At 38.2% G+C, this 22,431-nt stretch overlaps 1 protein-coding gene across 2 annotated transcripts in view; it reads left to right on the top strand.

Annotated features, from left to right (window-relative positions):
• The window catches only part of CERK (ceramide kinase), a 44,989-nt gene that overhangs the window by 5,901 nt on the left and 16,657 nt on the right, over positions 1-22,431 (top strand). For both annotated transcript variants that reach the window (XM_090136422.1, XM_031602939.2), the window contains exons 2-7: positions 3,997-4,110; positions 5,192-5,314; positions 8,301-8,426; positions 8,805-8,868; positions 14,204-14,349; positions 22,213-22,287. In XM_090136422.1, the coding sequence (XP_089992548.1) occupies positions 3,997-4,110; positions 5,192-5,314; positions 8,301-8,426; positions 8,805-8,868; positions 14,204-14,349; positions 22,213-22,287 (648 nt within the window). The remainder of the gene's footprint in view (positions 1-3,996; positions 4,111-5,191; positions 5,315-8,300; positions 8,427-8,804; positions 8,869-14,203; positions 14,350-22,212; positions 22,288-22,431) is intronic.

The following is a 22,431-nucleotide window of genomic DNA, read 5'->3' as shown; positions in this document are numbered from 1 at the left end:
CCCATCCTTGGAGCAGATCAAGGCCAGGTTGGATGGGGCCCTGGGCAGCCTGAGCTGGTGGGGAGCAGCTCTGCCTGTGGAAGAGGAGTTGGAACTGCATGGTCTTTAAGGTTCCTTCCAACTCAACCTATTCTATGATTGTGTGTAGCTCTAAATTATATAGTAATAGAATTACATTTCTTTTTGGCACAAAAGAACATAGGAGTCCTGGTAGGTGCCAAGTTGAACACAAGGCTGCAGTGTGCCCTCGCTGCTGAGGAGGCTAATGGTGTTCTTGGCTACATTAGGCACAGTATCAGTAGCAGATTGAGGGGATCATCCTTTGTGCTCAGAATTGGTGAAGCCACACTTGGTGTGCTGTGCCTAGTATGTGGACATACTGGAAAGTCCAACACAGGGCCACCAAGATGATGTGGGACCTGGAGAGCCTGAGAAAGCTGGGCTTGGTCAGCATCGAGAAAAGGAGTCTCAGAGGGATTTAATCAATGTCTATAAATACCTGAGGGGAGGGTGCAAAGAAAATGGAGCCAGGCTTTTTTTGGGAGAGGCCTGGTGCCAGGGCAAGAAGCCATGGGTGCAAACTGGAACACAGGAGGTGCTGTCTGAACATGAGGCAGCACTTCAGCGCTGTGCAGGTGGCTGAGCACTGGCACAGCTGCCCACGGGCTGTGAAGTTTCTTCCTTGGAGATCTCCAGAAGCTGCCCTGGCTGTGGCCCTTGGCACTCTGCTCTGGGGGTCCCTGCTGGGACGGGGTTGGGCAGAGGGACACAGAAGGCACTGCCAGTTCAGCCATGCTGTGATTTGTACTGATATAAATTCTTGAGCTCTATTCAAACACAAAAGCTTAGTTTTCATAAGTAGGGAATTTCTGAATAACGTGTTTGTATGTGAGAGAGCTTTGTGTCTGTCTGGCCCTCTACAACTGCTGTATTAAGAATTGTGTGCTTTTGACTGTACTGTAAGATTGGTGAATTCTGTCAGAGCAGTGGAGCTGCTGAAATAGCACTGAGAGGCATTATTGACATAGCTGGTGTTTATAGAAGTTTCTGAAAGATTCTCTCTGATCCCACAGATTCACAGAGGGAAGGTGAGATCAGGCTGGTTTTTTTGTAGGCTGTTTTGTGTTTTTTGTTGTTTTTCTCCCTCAAGTTTTTGTTGAGTAATGTGTTTTTCAGGGATACATAATTCTTCTGCACATATTAAACTAAAGTACTTATTCTAAGTGGGTTTCTCTTGTGCCACACCTATGAAGAGATTTGTTAGAAAAGCAGGACTTCCACAGCCACTCTCAGAAGGAGTATATATCTAAAGAACAAGGAGAACTTCGTAGAGCTGATTTCAGGGTCCAAAGTTGTTAATACGAGTTAAGCATATTGTACTAAAATGCATGCTCCAAATAAATGCATCCTGTCATACTGATTTGGAAGTGGTTTTCATAGAACCATGGAATCTTAGAATTGCTCAGGTTGGAAAAGACCTTAAAGATCATCAAGTCCAACCTCAACCTAACCGCACTATCCTGACTCCCCACTACTAAATCATGTCCCTGAGCACCACCTCTAAATGGTTTTTAAACACATCCGGGGGTGGTGACTCAACCTCTTCCCCGAGGAGCCCATTCCAGTGCTTAACAACCCTTTCTGTAAAGTTTTTCCTGATATCCAACCTAAACCTTTCCTGGTGCAACTTAAGGCCATTTTCCCTCCTCACCAATGAGAAGAGACCAACCCCACTCTCGCTGCCATCACCTTTCAGGTATTTGAAGAGAGTAATAAGGTCTCCCTTCAGCTTCCTTTTCCCCAGACTAAACAGCCTCGTTCCTTCAGTCGCTCCTTGTAGGGCGTATTCTCCTCGCCCTTCAGAGGAGCGTCTTTTGATCTGCTTGCTATTTGTATGTTTGGCAAGCTTTCACTTTTTTTTTTTTTTAATACAGAAAATGCCTAATAGAACAGTAACTTCTGTTGCTACTCCTATCATAAAAGCTAAAAAGTATCCAATATATCATGCTTGCGTAATTTCTGGCTATCAATAGAGTATGACAGCATACAACAATTGAGAAGAGCTGCTGACAGAAGGAGGAAAAAAAAACAACTCAATTAGTAGCAAATGAGTTGTTGTCACCACTGTGAAGAGGTCATGAAAAATCTTTGTTAATTTTACATTCCTTACTATCAACATGGCACTTTTTCAAATTAGCAAGAATTATAGGAAAGGTAGAATAGAATACAGTAACAAAACTATTGCTCCTTTTTGTCTAATATCTCTTAATATCTATATATTGCTATATGAGAAAGTATATTATAATTCACTTATGACTGCATATTATTTATGAGTTGCAGATGACACCAAGCTGGCAGGAAATGTCAATCTGCTTGAGGGTAGGAAGAGTCTACAGAGCAATCTGGAAAGGCTGGATTGAGCTGAGGCCAGTGAGATGAGGTTCAACAAGACCAAGTGCCAGGTCCTGCACTTTGGCCACAACAATCCCAAGCAGCACTACAGGCTTGGGGCAGGGTGACTGGAAGACTGTGGAAGAAAAGGACCTGAAGGTGTTGGTTGATGCTCAGCTGAACATGAGCCAGCAGTGTGCCCAGGTGACCAAGAAGGCCAATGGCACCCTGGTTTGTATCAGAAATAGTGTTGCCAGGGAAGTGATCATCCCTCTGTACTCAGCACTGGTGAGGTTGCAGCTTGAGTACTGTGTTCAGTTTTGGGCCCCTAACTACAAGAAAGACACCATGGCTCTGGAGTGTATCCAGAGAAAGGCAGTTGAGCTGTGAGGAGTCTGGAACACAAGCCTTATGAGCAGCTGAGGTAACTGGGATTATTTAGTCTGGAGAAGAAGAGGTTCAGGGAGACTTTATAGCTCTCTACAACTACCTGAAGGGAGTTCATGTAACTAGCAATAGGAGGAGAGGGAATGGCCTCAATTTGCAACAGGTGTGATTCAGGTTAGTTGTTTTTCTTAACATCTTGAAAAAAGTGGTCAGATGCTGGTACAGGCTGCCCAGGGAGGTGATGGTGTCACTGTCCCTGGAAGTGTTCAAGAAAAGTTTAGATGTGGCACTAAGGAACATGGTTTAGTGGGGAATATTGGTGATAGGTGAGCAGTTCGACTGGATGATCTTGGAGGTCTTTTCCAACCTTAGTGATTCTATGCTTCTGTATACATTTGTATGCATGCTGCTTGCTTGTACATAAATACACATAATTTTCAGTTCCACTTCAGTTGTTTTTAAGTTAAAATAAAGGCTGGGAAATTTGAAAGTGCTAATGAAAATGAAACTAACTCCTCTGTTTGACAGGACTCATGAAGACTGAGAATGTGTTGAGAGCATCAGAGGGGGGGGGAAAATGTGGGTGGAGGAAATTATTTCATAATGTAAGAAAAAGAGGTCTTCAGAATTACTGTCTTTCAGAATTAATGTCGATAAAAGGGAAATACATTTAACAGTACATAAACATAACATTTAGAATTTGCTTCTTAGGAGATCTGAAAGTTTTAAAGTCTGTTGGGATTTAAAGATGTAAGAATTCATATGAATGCCCTTCTTTTGTAAGCCATCTACTTGAGAATGGCAAATAGCCTTTGTAGTCTTTGCCACTAGATTTAGTTGCATGTTCTTTGAAATAACTTGTGCTATACATTGACACATATCTGGGTTAGGGGTCATTGAAGGGGCAATGTTCTTGCTCTGAAAGCAGCATTACCAGATTTTGGTTTCATGTGAAAAACGTTTTTATGCTCAGAATATTTACCTTTCACAGAAATTGTAGTCATTTTAAATGTTAATTAAGATAATTCATAAGTGATTATGGATGGTGTGCTTTGAGTAAATGCAAGAGGAAATTGGAAATCTTCATCAGATTTCTACTTACACTCTTGACTGTGTTTAAAAATGAGATGCTTTAAATGTATGACTGTATCATGTATAGAAATAATCATTCTGGTGCTGTTTTAAGATGTACATGTATAAAACCTTGTGTTCATACAGATAACTGTTTTGTACCAACCTCTGAGATCATTGCTGTAGAAGAAACTGAACTGAACAAGAAACAGCGTAGTATTGGCAAATGGCAAAAAATGGCAAAGCCCCATGCTTTCACAGGTAAGGCACATAGAGTCTTGGGAGGCACACAATGATTATTTTGTTGGAGATATCATAGGGCAGACAGAAAAGGAATCTTCAGAATGAATATTATTTTTAACAGAAAAGATGTATAAAAGTAATCTTTCAGCATGTATTTACATTTTCTTTTTTTGAAAAATTAAACCCTTCTTTTAGGATCTCATGCAATTTGAGTTATGTAGTGAAGTGCTAGCTAATGTGTTATATCTCTGCTGTTAGATGGATCTGCAGTAGAACAGTTGCTTTATACTGCTTTACTAGGAAATCAGAAAGCTGAAAAAAATGACCCCTCCATGTTTGGGCTTGGGTTTTGTTTGTTTGTTTGTTTTTAATTATCCCTAACTGTCAGAATGTGTGCATATAAATGTTGTTTGTGTTACTGACTGTGATTTTAAAGTGCCAAGAAAATGTTCAGACTGTTTTGGGGAAACAGTGCTGCAAAGCTGGTATGAATGGGATTGCTCACATAACAAAGGTTTATCTTAGAGTGCTTTCTTCACACTCACTCCTCCAGTATTACTGGTGATACTATAAATGAGAAAGTAAGAACACTTATGTTCTCATCAACCTAATTCAAAATGGACAAGAAAATTTAAACTTTTTTTCTATTATTACTATTTTTTTAAATTTCAGCTTTATGAAATTAAGTTCACCCTGTTCTGTTGGTTACATGGGAGCTGATATAAGTATATGCCAAACCCTCGTAAGCTTATGGCCATTTATATCAGGCAGACAATGCAGATTTCAATATAGCTTAAAAAATCAGTGTATGCTTAGTGAACTTGTGTACACCTTGTGTAATCGATTTATGGAGAATGGATTGCATTTGGTGTTTGAGTAGCTGCTATGAGGTAAGGTAAGGACCTAGAGTGGCTGTTTTCACTTATTTTTTGCAGTTTTGCCCTTTAGGCTTTGAATCCTTTCATTTGCAGAAATGTGTACTGGGGGTTAATTACCATTTCTTCAGAAAGGCAGATGTTTCAGAGGTGTGTTTGAAATGCATTTGCCCTTTCGCAGAACGGTCTCATTGTGTTTCCCCTTATTTATTTCTTTTTAATAGTCTACTACGTGAAAAAAGCCCGAAATCACCGCTGGCGGTGCAGAGATGTGACGTTTTGGTGTGCTGATGAGTACTTGTGTAACCAGTGGATACAGGCACTGAAAGAATTACTTGAAATGCAGAGTAAGTTCAACTGAAGCACCAACATTTGTAGCACAATTTTACGGACGTGTGTCAATTAAGATTATGTTGAGATCTCTGATGTCTTTTTGAGCTCTTGAGGCTAGCTGCTGCATATTTCCTAAGCTCATGCATATTTCCTAAGCTGTACTAAATGTGTATTTTACTCTCATCAGTCAGGACTAAAATGTCTTGCACCTTTTCCCTTGATGTAGTTTTCTTTTTTTGCAAAATAGGGACATATTGGAAACTTAGCAGAGATTTTGAAAGATTTTGAGAAAGAAGTTTAATATTGGAAATTTGAGGTACTCTGGAAATCCAACGACAAGTATTATAGTAATTGTTACACTTGTGGGTGACTTTTTCTGCTTCGCATATCCACTCTCTGTCTTTGCCAGTGTTTGAAGGCTGCTTCAAAAGTAATGTCTCCTATTTTATTGTGTTGGCCCACAGTTTCAGAGGCAGATGGTGGTGGTATGGCAGTAGAAGTTGAATCTCCCCACCAGCTTTCTGTTACATGTTGTTGCTGTGTGAGAGATGGCAGCAGAGGGGCAGTCTGACAAAATGACATCTGACATGGAAGTGCATATGAAGCAGAGGTGTGTCACTGAACTCCTCTATGCAAAAAAAACAAAAAAAAAAAACCCATCTGCTGACATTCATCTGCACTTGCTGAACATTTGTGGAGACCAACAAGTAGGTGTGAGGCAGTGGGTGGTGTGTGTCAGCAGTGGTGATTGTGCCTGAACAATCTAGTGGCCTTCTATGATGGAGTGACGGCTTTGGTGGACGGGGGAAGGGCAGTGGATTTCATCTACCTGGACTTCTGCAAAGCCTTTGATGTGATCCCTCACCACATTCTTCTCTCTAAATTGGAGAGGTGTGGATTTGAAGGATGGACTGTTAGATGGATTTGAAATTGGCTGGTTTGGTGCAGCCAGAGGGTTGTGATCAATGATTCTGTGTCAGGTTGGAGGCAGGTCACAAGCAGTGTCCCTCAGGGGTCGGTCTTGGGACCATTGCTCTTCAACATCTTCATCAGTGACACAGACGATGGCATCGAGTGCACGCTCAGCAAGTCTGCAGATGGCACCAAGCTGAGTGGTGCAGTCAGTACATTGGAAAGAAGGGAAGCCATCCAGAGGGACATGGACAGCCTGGAGAAGTGGGCCCATGAAAATCTAATGAGGTTCAATAAGGCCAAGTGCAGGGTGCACTACTTGGGTTGGGGCAAACCCAGGTATTTATACAGACTGAGGGAAGATCTTGAGAGCAGCCCTGTGGAGGACTTGGGGGTCCTGGTGGATGAGAAGCTGGACATGAGCCAGCAGTGCGTGCTTGCAGCCCAGAAGGCCAACTGTGTTCTGGGTTGCATTAAAAAAGGGCTGGCCAGCAGGTAGAGGGAGGTGATTGTACCCTCTACTCAGCTCTTGTGAGGCCCCATCTGGAGTACTGCATCCAGGCCTGGGGCCCCCAGTACAAGAAAGATGCAGAGCTCTTGGAATGAGTCCAGAGGAGGGCAACCAAAATGATCAGAGGGCTGGAGCACCTCTCCTGTGAGGAGAGGTTGAAGGAACTGGGCTTGATTAGCTTAGAGAAGAGAAGGCTCTGGAGAGACCTCATTGTGGCCTTCCAGTACTTGAAGGGTGCATATAAACAGGAGGGGTAACAGCTGTTTGCGAGGGTGGATAGTGATAGGACAAGGGGGAATAGTTTTAAACTGAGACGGGAGGTTTAGGTTAGATGTTAGGAGAAAGTTTTTCACTCAGAAAGTGGTGACACACTGGAACAGGTTGCCCAGGGAGGCTGTGGATGCCCCATCCCTGGAGGCATTCAAGGCCAGGCTGGATGTGGCTCTGGGCAGCCTGCTCTGGTGGTTGGTGACCCTGCGCATAGCAGGGGAATTGAAACCAGATGATCATTGTGGAACTTTTCAACCCAGGCCATTCTGTGATTCTGGATAGGCATGCAGATTTTTGAGTGTGACATACATTCTCTTATTCGTCACTGATGAAAATGCATAGCTAATGGTGGTTACTGCATTGAAAAACAGTGTGCTGTAGCTGAGAATTTGCTCTATCGAATAGTGTTATTGTGCTCCTTGCATCTGTTCTAATAAATAAATAGGAGGCATTACTTTCAGGACAGTCTACTTACCTTTTGTAGAAAGAGTTCTGAGCAATAATTTCTGAAACTCTTGGGCATTTACTTTATGGAAGGTTAAGGGTAGTTTAGAAGGAGTTACCTGTGTCGAGAGGCACCTTGATACCTGTCAGGAAATAGTAAGAAGGAAATAACTCCACAACTGAAGGCAAGCCAAGGATAACAGTAGTACAGCCTCAGCTGTGTCTGAGCAGGATGAAGGATAGCAACAGGTCCCATCTATAGTCTGGATGACACAAAGTGATGCTGTCTATCCAGGGGGCCAGGCAGGAGCAGCAGGAGGTGGGTTGGAGGCGGGACTGGAGGAAAGATAACTACAGTATAGGTCTGAGTTCCATTTGAAAGCCAGAGCCAGAGAAGAAACTGGAGACGGGTACAGCTAAAATATGATTCAGGTAAGGACTTAAGTCTCAGAGACCAAAAATAGATATTTAACAAAAAATGTTTGTTTGCATAGGCATTGAGTGCATGCCTCTTACTAATGATTTTCTTTTGCACATGTTATGTGCAGGGCCTGTCTTCCAATAAAGTCATTTAAGAAATGGATTTTATGCACTTACTAATTGGATCTGTGAGACATACAGCCTGAGCTGTTTTCTCCAAATGTTTTTTCTATTAGTAACTTTCTTAAAAAGTGGCATTCTCATAAAAGATAGTGCTTTGGGCCTTTGGTAACTTTAAACCATCCAAACAGTCTAGCTTTATTTAGCTGGATTTATTATGAAAGTGTATTGATCTAATACTTGTTTGTTCTATTATAATAAAAATTTAGTACGTTGTCTGAGGAAGTGCAAATGTTCTAATAGATAACTGTGTTCTGTACCAGAGTGTAGACCAAAGCAGTTGCTTGTGTATATTAATCCATATGGAGGAAAACGACAAGGGAAGAGGATTTATGAACAGAAAGTTGCTCCACTCTTCAGTTTGGCTTCTATTTCTACTGATGTCATCGGTGAGTAAAGAATGTTTTAATATCTTGATAAACACTGTATAGATTTTAAAGCATCTCTGTGTAGCTTAATTCTTTATTTTTTTTAAGTTTTGGTACTACTGAATTTCTCCATTTATTAAATATTTTCAGTTTTACTGTTTAAAAACTTGCGCAGTTTTTAGTGAAATATTTTTTTTACATTTACCCTATTTTTCAATTCTTTCCTTGCATAAAATTATTTGAAGCACGGCTTATGGGCAAGTTGATTTTATGATCATACTGGCAATAGAGTTATCCTTATTAATAAATCAATAACAATTTTAACAAATGCATATACCTTTTTATAACAGTATTCTGTAACATTAATTTTTAAGTGTGTATTTTTTCATTTCTTCATAGTAACTGAACATGCTAACCATGCTAAGGACAACTTATTTGAAGTTAATATTAATAAATATGATGGGTAAGTAACTTCATTTGCTTTTTTTTTTTTTTTTTTTTTTTTTTTAAGTTAGCTGGTATATTCTGTACTATGTGTTCTCGTCTCTAACTTAAAATAGCATTAATTGATGATACGTTTTTTGCAACAAATCAAAGATCCAGGATGTGTTCTTCTCCGTAGTAGGATGTGCACTTTTAGGAGTGTCAAAGGAAAACTGTACCATTTCAGTAAACGTGTTCAACACATAATATATTCAAGTGAAATATAATGATGTTTGCATGAAGCTATTGTGCCCATCAACGTAAGATTACTTTTGCTGGTCCAGAACTTGAGCATTCTGTGGCAGCCTGGAAGGTATCATGAATTGTTTTGTAGTGTAGATGACTTTGACACCTACATGAGTCCAAATAATTGCTTTAGTGGCATCTTGACTATGTGTAAAACCACTCTTGCCAAGTGCAAATAACTGCCAGGTTATTTAGCTTTGTATTTTTCACCTGTATTTCTTCTGTTTGTGAAGTTACTGGTTTAGAAGAAGACCTAGCTGAACAGTGAAATTGCATTCTGTTATTATGTCTGCTATAGAAGCAAAATATTTTAGTAAATAAACTAGTCATACCAGTTCTATTTCATGACATGAAATGAGTTATGTAGTGATAAAATAATGAAAATGTATGCAGAACCTATGTAAATAAACTCATATCTATGGTATTTTAAAGTTATGTCTTCCTATGCTTGGAGGCAGGTGCTTTTAAGCTGGTAAATTACAAAAATTAAAAAATCTCTTATCTCTTCAGAGTATTGTTGCAAATCTTTATGCATGGTTGTAAATCAAGTAAGTGCATAATGTTGACAAATTATTATAGTTAAAAACTGAATTCACAAATTGAGTTCCTTGACTTTAAAGCAAGATCCTAGACTTGCTTTAAAATGAGCAGGTGTTTTTTGTGGGTTTTTTTTTTTTCTGTACTAACACTTTCCTTGATTTTTGCAAACATTCAAAGAAAGTAACTTAAAAGTTATCATTTTTAACTATTTGTTTCTCATTTGGCTTAAGTATATAAAGTATGTAATACTGAAGGTTGATGCAGTTTCTGTACAGAATGGGGAAGAAAATTAAGCAAGTCAATATCTAGAATTGGTTATTGTAAGAGGAGGTTCCTGAAATGGTAATCATTCTGGCCTGCAGAGTTTGTCAGCAGCTATCTAAACAGTCTACTCTCTTGTGAGATTCTGGAATCTATAGCTGATCTTGTTAGTTTAAAGGAGAGGACTCCATCTCTACTGCAACATTATAGTCTTTATAGATTTAGTCTAGTAAAGTATTTAGTAGTTCAGCATGCAAGTTCTAACACTTTTTATATTGATGTAAATTACTATTGATGTAAACTATTTGTGTTGTTGCTAGCTTTGCTTGTTTATGTTTTCATTAAGCCTATTTACCATTTCATCAGAAAAGTAAAGGTGAATATTTTTTAGGAAGTACAGGAAAACAAATTATTAAACAATTTTGGGGACTTCTATGGAAAGGAGGAAGGCTATAAGTGATGTTGTAATATCAAGTGTGAAGACAAGCAGAGGGAATCCTTTGCTTCTCTAAAAAGACTGTTAACTCTCTAAGTTAAAAACAAACAAGCAAAAACCCACAAAACAAAAACTACTGAATCTTATCATGCAGCATATCTGTATTGAACTGCAATAGTTGCATGTTCTAAGAAGTTTAGTGTTAAGAGCAGAAATCTGAAGTTTAAGAATAAAATGTTGAGGTGTTTAGTTCCAGACAGAAACGGTTCTACCATCTTTGGCTATATAGCAAAACTAAAAGGAGAATGAGCCTTCCCTGTTCCAAAGTTATCTTCTAAAATGTGATAGAATCTCCTCCTAGCAACTTGCTTTACAGCAAATGTCACTGAATGTAGTGGTACTTGAAACATTTTTTTCACATATTCAAGCAATGCCTAGTGGAATCCTCAAGAAGTTGACTATGGAGACTCTTCGAGGATTTCTGAATCTCTCTTTGATAGTTCTGATTTAAATCTTGTTTTGGTGAGGATTGCTTTTACTTTCTTTAATGTGATTGAGATAAAAAATTGCCCAAAGTAGCACATGTGTTTACAATCTCTTGTCTCTTCCATTCCCAGACTAGGCCTCAGTGGCAGCCTGGGAACAGCCAGACGTATTTCTAAGCCTGGCTTTTGATCATTACGTACAAGTTATGTTTCTGTGGTGAACAATGACATTAGGAAGCAATTCTTCTACTCATGCTACTTTTTAAACAGCAGATCATGTGGTTAACTGAAAATTAAAAGAAAAAAAAAAGAATCATTATGTAAATGTGTGTTTATCTTCAAGTTCAGTTGACTCTTCTCACATACAGGAAAAGCTTTTTTGGATTCCTACATCCAATGGTTGTTCACCTGTCCTCGCAGATCACTTCTATTAAGTGACTTTTCCTTCATAGAGGGATAAGATTCTTTATTCAGTCTCTTCCAGATTCTCTATTTAGAAAAGATGTGCTTGAATTTTTGGAACTAGATAAGGATTCCTAATGATAATTGCTTCCTTGCCTTCTGAGTGTCTATGTTTAAACCTTTTATATGTGTTTTCTGTTTGTTCTTCCCATTTCTCCTAATACAGATTTCCTGTGGTGAGTGTACTGTTCTAATAGCTCAGTGGTAGTGTGGCTTCCCCTTGAAGATAATTACTTAAAGTACCATTCATGCATTAACACAGTACAGGTTCTTGTACATTGTTATGTAGAACATAACTGTATTACATGCTGTAATACTGTGCAAATAATGACTGTGTGTGGAATAAACCTGATATGATAGTGGAACAAGCCTATGTAAAATTGTTTCATTTTTTTCTAGTTTTGAATTTGTTCAGAGAGGTTGAGGTTGGAAGGGACCATAGATCATTTAAAACTCATTTGTCTCGTGGGCTTGCTATTCATGTTCCTTAGCATATATCTACAGAGTCGCTCTGAAGGTAATGCCTCCTACTTATTTCCATGGAAACTACAACAACTACAAAGAGCACACTAACTATCAGCTACAAAACACTGTTTTTCAACATGGTCACCATCATTATCTATTTTTTCACCAGTAATCCCTGCATGCAAAAAAAAAAAAAAAAAAAAAAGCTTCAGGGCTGTCCCTAGCGTGGCTTGTTTTTCACTACTGTCACCACTGCTGAAACTTATCACTCCACTCACTGTGCCAGCATCCACTGTTTGTTTCTCCATAAATACTCAGCAAGCATAGATGAATGTCAGTGGGTATCATTTTTTCCACACAGAGGAATTTGGTGACACACCTTTGCTTCACACACACTTCTGTGTCAGACACCATTCTGTGAGACTGCTTCTCTGCTGCCATTTGTCACACAGCTGCAAAACATAGAATCATAGAATCACAAGGTTGGAAACGACCTATAAGATCATCTAGTCCAACCATCTTCACACTACCACTGCTACCACAAGCTAGTAAACCAGATCTCGCAGCTCCTCGTCCAGATGCCTCTTGAGCACTGTCAGAGATGGCGGCTCCACCACCTCCCTTGGCAGGCCATTCTAGACCATGTCAAAGGCTTTGTTGAAGTCTAGGTAGACTACATCAACTAAACATAATGGGATATTGGGGGAAGGTTCAAACCCTATTGCAGTACCATCAACACCCACCTCTGAGGTCATGGGCCAGCATAACAAAATAGGAAACAATTTTAGATCAGTCTTTATAGTTTACTGATATCATCTTAACAAGTGAAATGCTATTCCATTAGAAAAATAAATCCAAAATGGAAGAAGCACTCCAGGAAGGTCTCTCTTAGAGTACTCTTCCATTGGGTACCTTCATTCGTGTGTCTCACACGTTGATGACCTGATGTTTGCAATGAGTTTGGGCATGCTAATTTTGTATATGTGATTTATTTCTTTTCATCTGTTAGTATTTACCCTCAATAGGAATACAAGTTCATATTATTCTGTTGTCACTAAGCCTGCACATACTATATGTTACATAAAGAACACTACTAGCACAGCATAGACCTTAAACTGACGTGGAAACTTTTGCCTACTTCCTCTTAGAGGCTACTCAGAAAGATAAGGCAGGTTTCTGAAGCTGAGAAGTAAAGTAGCTAAGTTTTGAAAAGATAAATTCATTATGAAAATGAAAAACAAAACCCCTTTTCTTCCTTCTCTCAGTCTCTTAGGTCTTGACTTAGAGTTGGACAGTATATTTATAAGACTATCTTCTCCATTTGTGAAAAAAATAAAAAAATGAATGGTTTCTCAGGATTTCCTCATGCTGAAAAACAGCAATAAATAAATGTAAATCATCAGTTCTTAAATGTAAATAAGCTAACTTGTCCAGTGGGATATGTGCTCATTCTGCAAAATCACTTGCTGACTGTGGATGAGTAAGTGTTAGTTTTTGCATTGGAAACAATTGCTGTGGAAGACAGAAAATGTTCCGAATCATATATGCATAAGTTTTGATTTGTCTCATCTCCATCCAAAGTGTATTTGAACTGCAGTCTCTGGAATTCCAAAATCATAAACATTCTTTAACTAGAGTGGGTGTTTTATAAATGTGCATGAAATGTATACTGCTGTAAAATAGTTTTTTATATCCTAGTATTTGCTTGGGTGTGAACTCTGCTGAGCTTTAACATATTGAAGGTCTGTGTAGCTGCTGCACCATCTCCGACTTGAATTAATTTTGTAAATCAAAGTTTTGCTTCTGGTAACATTTAGAGCTCTGCATTGTTATGAGTGGTTATTTAGATATACATGACTTCTGTCTCTTTGGGCTGGCAGCGTGGTCAAAAGAGCATGCAAGCATGTGCTTTTCTGTTTCTGACCTTCATGTAATGTGTGCCCCTACTAAATGTGCAGTGTTAAATCACTTCTGTCTGCATCTACAAATACTAACTTACCTTTTCCTTTTTGTAATTTATAAATACTAACTTACCTTTTCCTTTTTTTGTAAAAACCTAATTGCCGTTTTGCTTACTTTGGAAGCTATGTGTACAGTCTTGTTCAGTGTTTTCTTTGTATTATTTTCCACTGATATCAGTCTGTCTGCATACAGAAATAGAGGTTAGAGAGGGTTTTTTAGGTTGCATTTCAATATTTTTTCAAACATCGCAGAACTGTTTAGGTGCATTTATGGTTGTGTAGCTTGAATTTTTTTTACTGCGTTTTGTTTAATGCCAAGTTGACTGTGAGCTATTATAGTCTGTAGAGGTGGATGAGGAGAAGAGAACAATTTTGATGTGCATTGCATGCCCTAAGTAGAACATTTGCCGTGTTGTTTATTGACTGTTAGTGTGCATTCTAATTTGTGTTTCCTGGCAGTGTTGTTTGTGTTGGTGGGGACGGCATGTTCAGTGAAGTGATGCATGGTCTCATTGGAAGGATGCAGAAGGACTCTGGCATAGACCAAAATAATCCCAAAGCACCGTTAGTCCAGTGCAATATAAGGATTGGCATAATTCCTGCTGGTAAGAAAGGGTTAACTTTCAGATTACTTCTTTGATTTCTACCTGAAATTTTTTCGTATTCATAACTTCTCAAAATTAGAGCTAAGCTTGAGAAACGAGCAATAGTATTACTTAAAAGCACCAAAATGAAGTCTTATATGGGTAGTTCTAGAGAATTTTATTGTTTCTTCCTTGCTCTTTTAATTTATGTCTTATTTTATGTTAATACAAGATAAGATGTGATAGTAATGCTTTCGCTCATCTGAAAACATTAATGAGTGAACTGTATTGAACAGAGACTTACCTGGAGAAAAATAGTTTTTGAGTTGCACGTGCTCCACAAGGCTAGTTAGAACTGCAGTGTGAGCCTCATGGTGTTCTGACAACAGTTTGATTCTGTTTTGTTGTTTGTTTGTTTTTTTACCACCTTGGTTGTTATCGCAGAAAGCATTCAGGGACTATAGCTGAGGAACACACAGACCCCAGGTTCCAGACAGAGTTGCGCTTTCTGCCCTGGCTACTTTTTTAGAGGTGCAAGGTGCTGTAACTTCACAGTTCAACCACATTTTCAGGCAATCCTGACTACTGCTGTTGAAAGGCATTTGTAAAAACTCTCATTATTCACTTCTTTTTGATGATAACTTCTTCATTGATCACAGTAACGCTTTGGATCAATCTTGCTGTTAAATGGAGCGGCCCACGTTATCTCACTCCTCCAATTTGCAGGATACCTTCAAAAGGATACTGCATGACAGTGTCACCCAAAATTATATTAATTCCTGCAGCTGTTCAGTGGCATCTGCAATTTCAAGGACTGTATGAAAAGACAAGTGCACTTTTCAGTGCCATTGGTATGCTTTCTCTTTTCCTTGTCAGACGCTTGAAATTTGAATTAAAGAACTGAGATGTGAAATAAATACTGCGAGCATCTGACTAGAACTAAAACACAGATTTTATGAGAGAATTTAACATCAGCAATAAAAATACATCAGGTGAAATAGAATATTTCTACCCTCAAGCATTAGGTGACTTTTTTACGTGCCTTGTATCTTTGTGAAGAATGCATCTAAGCCTAAATGTCTGAATTGTTGCTTGAAAGAAGGTTAACTTATATTAGCAGTACAATAAGGATTAGTTACCTGCAGGTTGTAACATGAATATCGCTGTATATTTTTTCAATCCTGCTAGCTAACACGTTAAAAGTTCTGTGTGGGACTGACTATATATAAGCATACTCTGATCTTATTTGTTGAACCTTGGTATTAAAATCAGATGTAAATTAAAACAGCAGAATGTGGAGTGCTCCACCCTTCATCTCCCTTACTTAGTTTTGTTTATTAGATAAGAGTTTTTGCTTACATGGTTTGGTTTCAGAAAAAATTGGTTCTTGATGATATTATTGACAATAAGTAGACATTTAGAAAAAAGAGAATGTTATTATTGAAAGCTGTTTCTTTGCCCATAGGAAAAGGAAATGAACTCGAAGCATCATAAAACTGAAAGATTAACCTTGCTTTTTTCAACAGTTTCTTCATGCGTTTTTTCCAGTTGCAAACAAAAAGTATGAGCTTCATTGGGGATTTAGTATTGCTAACATGTACCAAGTTATTTTCTTCTCTGATGTGCTTTAGTGCTTTTGTGAATACTGTTATGTGTTGTAGCTGTTTGCTGTTTGAATGCATAGTACATGCTGTGTTCCCAAACTAACGTGAGGTACAGCCATGTAATTGGTGCTGAGGCTCAAACATTAAGTCATTATTCTTTACAGTGTTGTATAAAGAAACTTGAAGTTCTGTTAATTAGTTTTTTGGATTTTAGAAGCACTGAAGATAATTCATGTCTTGATCTGTTTGTATCTTGTGCAGTATTTAAAATGCTTTGTTAATGAAAATACAAGAGGATTGTTATAGGAATATGGATTTGGTCTGTTTAGCAAACTCATTGAACAAATCTTCACCCTTTCTTAACATACATACTATTGTAGAGACCTGGAATTGTATGTGAAATAACCAAGGGTGTGCACTGCAGTGTGCTTGGGAAGGCACCACGATTTTTTTTTTTTTTTTTCCAGCTTCTGCTGAAACTTCTAGTGAAGCTGTCTTTGGTGCTGCTTATGTGACTGCTGGCAGGCAGTGTGCTTTACTTGATGTTGAGCTCTGAGCATGTATTGACTCCAGCAGATCCCTTGGTTCCCAAAGAAAGTAGAGTTTGTTGCCAGATAAATGAAATCCTTAAAAAGAGGTAGTTGTATTTCTTTGGGTTTTGGTTTTGTTTTGTTTTATTTTTCTGGCTAAACTGACAGTCCTAAAATAAAAAGTGAAAAGGGGTAATGCAGTGCAAATCATAAATAGAGGAAAGCTTCACCCATGGTGCTTTTTCAGTTCATTACAACCAGTGTTTTCTTAAAACCTTAAGAACATGTCAGTGGATATTGAAGGCGAACGTTACCCAGAGATTAAGTTCTAAAGTCTAGTTTATTTTGTGTAGTTTATTCAGTGTTGACAGGAGCCTGGGGTAAGGTGACAGCATCTCAGTGGGTTTGCTGTATTAACATGGCATATTGCTGTGCTTTTGTTGTGTAGAGACTGTATTGAAACTAACACTCAATGCAGCAGACTTGATCTTTGCTTGGAGACTGGCAATTAACTGAAGGTTTGAAACTACAAATATAACCAATGTTACAGTGTTTTGGTGCAAACTCTCTGATCTTTTTTTGAGGAATTAGCTTTATTTCATAGGCAGAATCCCATTCTCCGTTGTCTTCTTAAAATTTATTAGTTCTTGTAAGGCATTTCTTTCTGAAGAAAGCCTTTGCTTGGCCCTTCCAAGATAGCTGGCAATAGACTGTTCTGATTCCTTTATGTGTCTTTTGTTTAAGAAAAATAAAGCTGTTTTATGATTTCTTGCATATTTTTATGAAATAACTTGTATTTTAGTTTACATGAATAAAGGCTTCTATTCAAATATCTTTTTTAACTTCAAAATTTCTATATTAGTTGCAGCCATTTTTAAAATCTGTCAGTTGACTGTATTTCCTGTTGAAAGTACTCAGAAGTTGTAGCAACCAGACAGTTCCACACTGTAGTGTGGTAACTGAAAGACAGTGCACCTACAGAAACTTCTTTACTTATATTTCCTGCTAGTGCCAGCTAGCCTTAAAGCAAATTCAGCTGTGGTTTTTCAGTATATCCAGAGTGATTGATAGTATGCCTACATAAAACTTAAAACCAGAGAGAACCTTTTATATTTTAAATGTGACATTGAGGTTTTGTCCAGATGTTTTACTTTTAAAATTATACGCTCTAGAGTAAGCCACAGTAATTCCTTTTTTTTAAAAAAAAAAAAAAAACTAAACTAAACCTGGCATAGAAGAAGGAGACAAAGCCATCAACTGCTGTTGAAAGCTCCTCTAGTAAAAGAGAAGCGATCAGATTAAATGCCTTTGTGATCTCAGCAGGTAAAAAAATCTTGCTGCACTCTGTGCTATGGCATAGTATTAATGTGCTTTCACTCCTTATGGAAGCTGATGGCCTGCCCTGGGAACAGAGGAAGAATCTTCCAAGTGCTAGGGAGGATTGTATAACATGCAGAAACAAAGTGTTAATTGCTGTCATAATTGAAGCTTCTAGCATATCCAGTTTCTTCTTGTTTTCCCTTCAGTCAAGGGTATGACCTAATGTCTAGGATTAAAGCGTATGTGCTGAATGTAATCAGCATACTGATGTTAACTGTGCAAAGTAATGCTAAAAACTGCTAAAAAGGCTTCTTGCATGAAAAATGGTGGGGGATTCATTCACAAGTTTCTAAAGGAGATAGAAATTAAATCATGGAAATTAAATCACTGGATCCCTATACTACTGTCCTCTAGGCTGTAAAAATTTTTTTAAAGATTAGAGTGTATCCACAGCCTTCCCTGTAATAATGTTTGTAATATTTAATGATCTTTGCAATTTAGTTAGCATCTCATTTCAAGGTTGAATACATTCAATTTGGAAGCTGAAGTCCAGTGTTTTGTGTTGCACCTTTATAATTCTAAATCAGTTACACTTGTGGAAATGACAGAGCTAAATACTACATTGAACATGCTGGGACTGCTGTGAGGACAACTCAGATGAGATAAATTTCATCTTTTAAATTTGTCATTATTGTTATTTTGTTGTGCTGTGGTATTTAATCTCTGCTGAAGTGATTATTTACCAAAAATAAAACATATAGACAAAAAAATGTCCCAGATCCTCTGGAGATGTTTCTGTTTAAGCCAGGCTGTTATTCTGGAGATGTGAAATCGGTTTCTTAGTTTCTGAATGCCCAGATCAGTTATGTCTGCCAACAACAGTAACTTTACTTACTTTTGAACATGTCAGGTCCTTGTCATTTGAAAATCACTTCCCAGAAAAGTCACCTTCTAGGTATTTCAAAACACCAAGCCACTCAACCAGGAATTCGCAGCTACTCTGCCATTAAAGTGATTCACTTAAGATTTTATTATTAGGCTGACATAAGAAAAATTTACAGGAACCACACTAAAGCTGTTACTCTAATTATTTGCAGTGCAAAATAGTGTTACCATGCTATTTTTTCTTTGAGAATCCTGCAAGTCCTATGTAAGTGCCTTCCTCATGACTAGTTTGTGTGGGCATCTTGCATGAAGCAAGGAGTGTTTCTGTTTTGTTATTAAATTCATTACTTACCCTATGGTCAGCATCTGACTGCTGCTTCTGTCATCTGCTTAGTTTAGTACTGTAGTCACAGTCTTCGGTTCTTTGGGATTTGTTCACATTTCTGTCAATGAAAGTGCGAAAATGAAGTCACAGCCCCAACAGCGTGTTTTGTTTTGAGCAAATCAGTGGTAAATTAGTAGTCATTTTTTCAAAAGATTAGTTTGAACACTTTGCTTTTCTCTCATTTATTTCGGCTGTTAATTGTTGATTTTTATCCATAGAATGTTATGGCACAAATTCTTCCATACAACAAGTAAGAATGCCATGTTTTTACGCATGACTGTGGTAGTTCTGTGACTGATCTAAAGCTTGTTCAGTGGTGTCTGAGCACCCCGAGGAGGAAAGATTTATGTTAAATGTCAGGAGGAAGTTCTTTACAATGAGAGTGGTGAGGTGCTGGAACAGGCTGCCCAGAGAGGTTGTGTGGATGCCCCATCCCTGGAGGTGTTCAAAGCGAGATTGGATGGGGCCCTGGGCAGCCTGGTTTATCATTAAATGGGGAAGTTGGTGGCCCTGCCTGTGGGGGGGGGGGGGGGGGGGTGGGAGCTTGATGATCCTTGAGGTCCCTTCCAAGCCAAGCCATTCTGTGATTCACCTGTCTGGACAATTTGTCTACTCACAACTGTTCAATAATATTTTCATGCACATATAGTGGAAAGGGGCTGTCTGGTTAGAAATCTGGTTATTTAACTGTACTGCATCTTCTGTAATGCAGACCCTTACTTTCTTGGCTTTACCAAAAATGTTTTATGGAGAGTATGAGTTACAAGCTGTCTTATCTAAATAAATATACATTAATCACTTCTCCTTACAGTTAACTAAAAGTAACTTGATTCATTTTTATATCATTAATATGTTAAATGTTTTAAATTTGTAGAGAGATAGAATATAGAAGAATTTGTCTATATAGCAGTTGTGTGGATATATAAACCCTCCTAATAAATCCTCTGGGGAAAATGGGTTAAAGAGACATGCATGATATGTGGTAAAGATTCAAAGCAATTAGACTCATTTTGTTGTGGACCAGCTCAGGTAAGGCCAAAGAGTTGTTCTGCCCTCTGCACACCATTCTTAGTAGGTTCTTAGTATTAAAATGTTTGGGATGAGAACTTCCTTTAGCTGAGATACTTAAGATATTTAGTCTGGGATTCAGCTATTATCTACAGTGGCGTGATGCCCTTTGAAATGTACTGGTCCCTTGTGTCTAGTGTACTACAGGAGCAGTTGGAAACCAAGCGGAGTCATCTGTAGCACTTCAATACTGATGGCTGCTGTTTAGGTAACAGGGTTTATCTCCTTAGGAGAAGTTTCAAAGTGAAACTGATTCTCAGATCTTGATTATTATGCTTGACTGTCTGCATGTTTGGTGGACGCCTAAATTCATGTTATTATCAGGGGGTGCCTAATCACTACAGTCAGAGGAGCCTGTCAATCTTGTGTTGTAACTGGCAGTATTTTGCAGATGTCTTATTTTCTAGGCCCCTTCAACTGGTTCCAGGTGCTGAATGGGACTTCAGGGTAATCCTCATAGCATAATACAGCTTGAAGAAAGTTGATAGGCTGGATATGTATGGCGAGGTTGAGTTTGGACTTGATGATCTTTGAAGGTCTTTTGCAACCTGAGCAATTCTATGATTCGAAGTACTAAGCTTGTACATTTATCAGAATAAGAACAGGTCGTATCTTCTTGTGGCTGTTTTTTTGTTCGTTTGTTTGTATCTTTTTAAAAGTAATGAGTTTTATTTTTTGCCTAAGTGGAATTAATGAGTATAGATGACAATACGAGGCACAAGTAACATCTTCTGTGTACCTTATCTGATGTGATATTGAAAGAAATTGAAGTTGTTTCCTTTTCAGCTACATATGCTTGCAATGGTACGCTTGCAGCATTGCAAACCTCCATCTTCGAGGAAGGAGATCTTAATCAGAGTTTTTCTTTTGTTCTGCAGCTCTGCTTTTTTTTAACTGGCTCTTGGAGCTGCTTCTTGCTCGCAGTAGCTGCCTTCTGCATAATGTTTGTGATAGAAGCTTCTTCTGTGCACTAAAGTGATAGGGGAAATGATGTCCATTAACTGAGAAATGAGTCAAAGGCAGAAGGTTTTTTTGGTGTTTCTGTTCATGATGGTACATGTTCTCATTGCTTTCAAAGCGAGAAAGAGCCATAAGTGAATTTTTAAACAGTGATTGGTCATTCTTCCATTTCTAATTTTCTATTTTACTTCAATTTAGAAATCAAGTGCTCTCTATCTGGTTGTAAATCAGTAGGAAATCTAAGATTAGATATGTAAATAAAGTAAGTTTTTGTTTTCATGTTCCCAGCCTTCCCTTTCAGGGAATTCCTTTTGAGGAAAGACAATAGAGAAAAGAAAGATGATTTGGAGTCAGATGCTGTAACAAATTATATGCATTGGTACATCTGACACTGACTTCAAGTGCTTGCTGCAGAATAGAATTCAGAACTCTCCAGTAGGCTCTTAAATAGATCTTATAGGACTTGAGAGAGTGCTGTCTTAGCTCTAAATGGCAGCTAATAATACTGAGAGGGCATACTGAATGAGGAGTGGCCTGAAGTAGTTAGAAAAAACAGAATGGGTGAAACCTAAAGCTTAAATTTTTATGCTTTTAGATATTTTGCTGAAGACTGTAATGGCATATTTCTGTCTAGTTTGCTTTCCTATCAGTAAATCAACTCCCGAAAGCAAGTGTTAACTTTCAAATACTCAAACAACACGTGAGTTTGTGTTTTTAAGATCCACTGGAGGAAGGAGGGGATGTTGACAGCCTGGGACTTAGAGCACTCCCCCAGATAGTGGGAGACTGGTATCTCTCTTGAGATCAGCATACATCTTCCTTCGCCCCCTTCCATAACTAATGCAAAAGCTGTAACAACATCCTTAATCTTCTGATTTTCCTTCACTAACTGCTATACATTAATTTCATACATACTGGAGGGCCTTTGTACAAGAGCAAATAGGTTCTATTTTCTGCAGGAAGAAAGTTACTGTTCCAATATAAATCATAATTTTTGTATCTGTGTATTTACTTTGTTTCATAAAATAGAAATGGGCAGCCTGCAGTAACATAAAGCTTTTATTTGGAGGACCATACCAATAGTGCTTGCTTTGAAAATATATAAAGTAATCTCTTGGTGTTCATTTTTCAGGTTCAACAGATTGCGTATGCTATTCAACTGTTGGTATTTCTGATCCAGTAACATCAGCTCTTCATATTATTATAGGTGAGTGGTTACAGTTCACTGTTTGCTATGGAAATATTATCGTGCTCTCTGGCATGATATGAAAATAGCAGAAAAATAGAATAAGCAGTGTAAATTATTGGATGATAAATCTCTCTTACAGAAAGCTATCATGAGTAGCATGTA

The sequence above is a fragment of the Phasianus colchicus genome, chromosome 1 (genome assembly GCF_987193195.1).
Source record: "Phasianus colchicus chromosome 1, bPhaCol1.hap1.1, whole genome shotgun sequence".
NCBI lineage: Eukaryota > Metazoa > Chordata > Aves > Galliformes > Phasianidae > Phasianus > Phasianus colchicus.
Note: the sequence above shows the minus strand (reverse complement) of the source record. Positions and strands in the feature narration are given on the sequence as shown.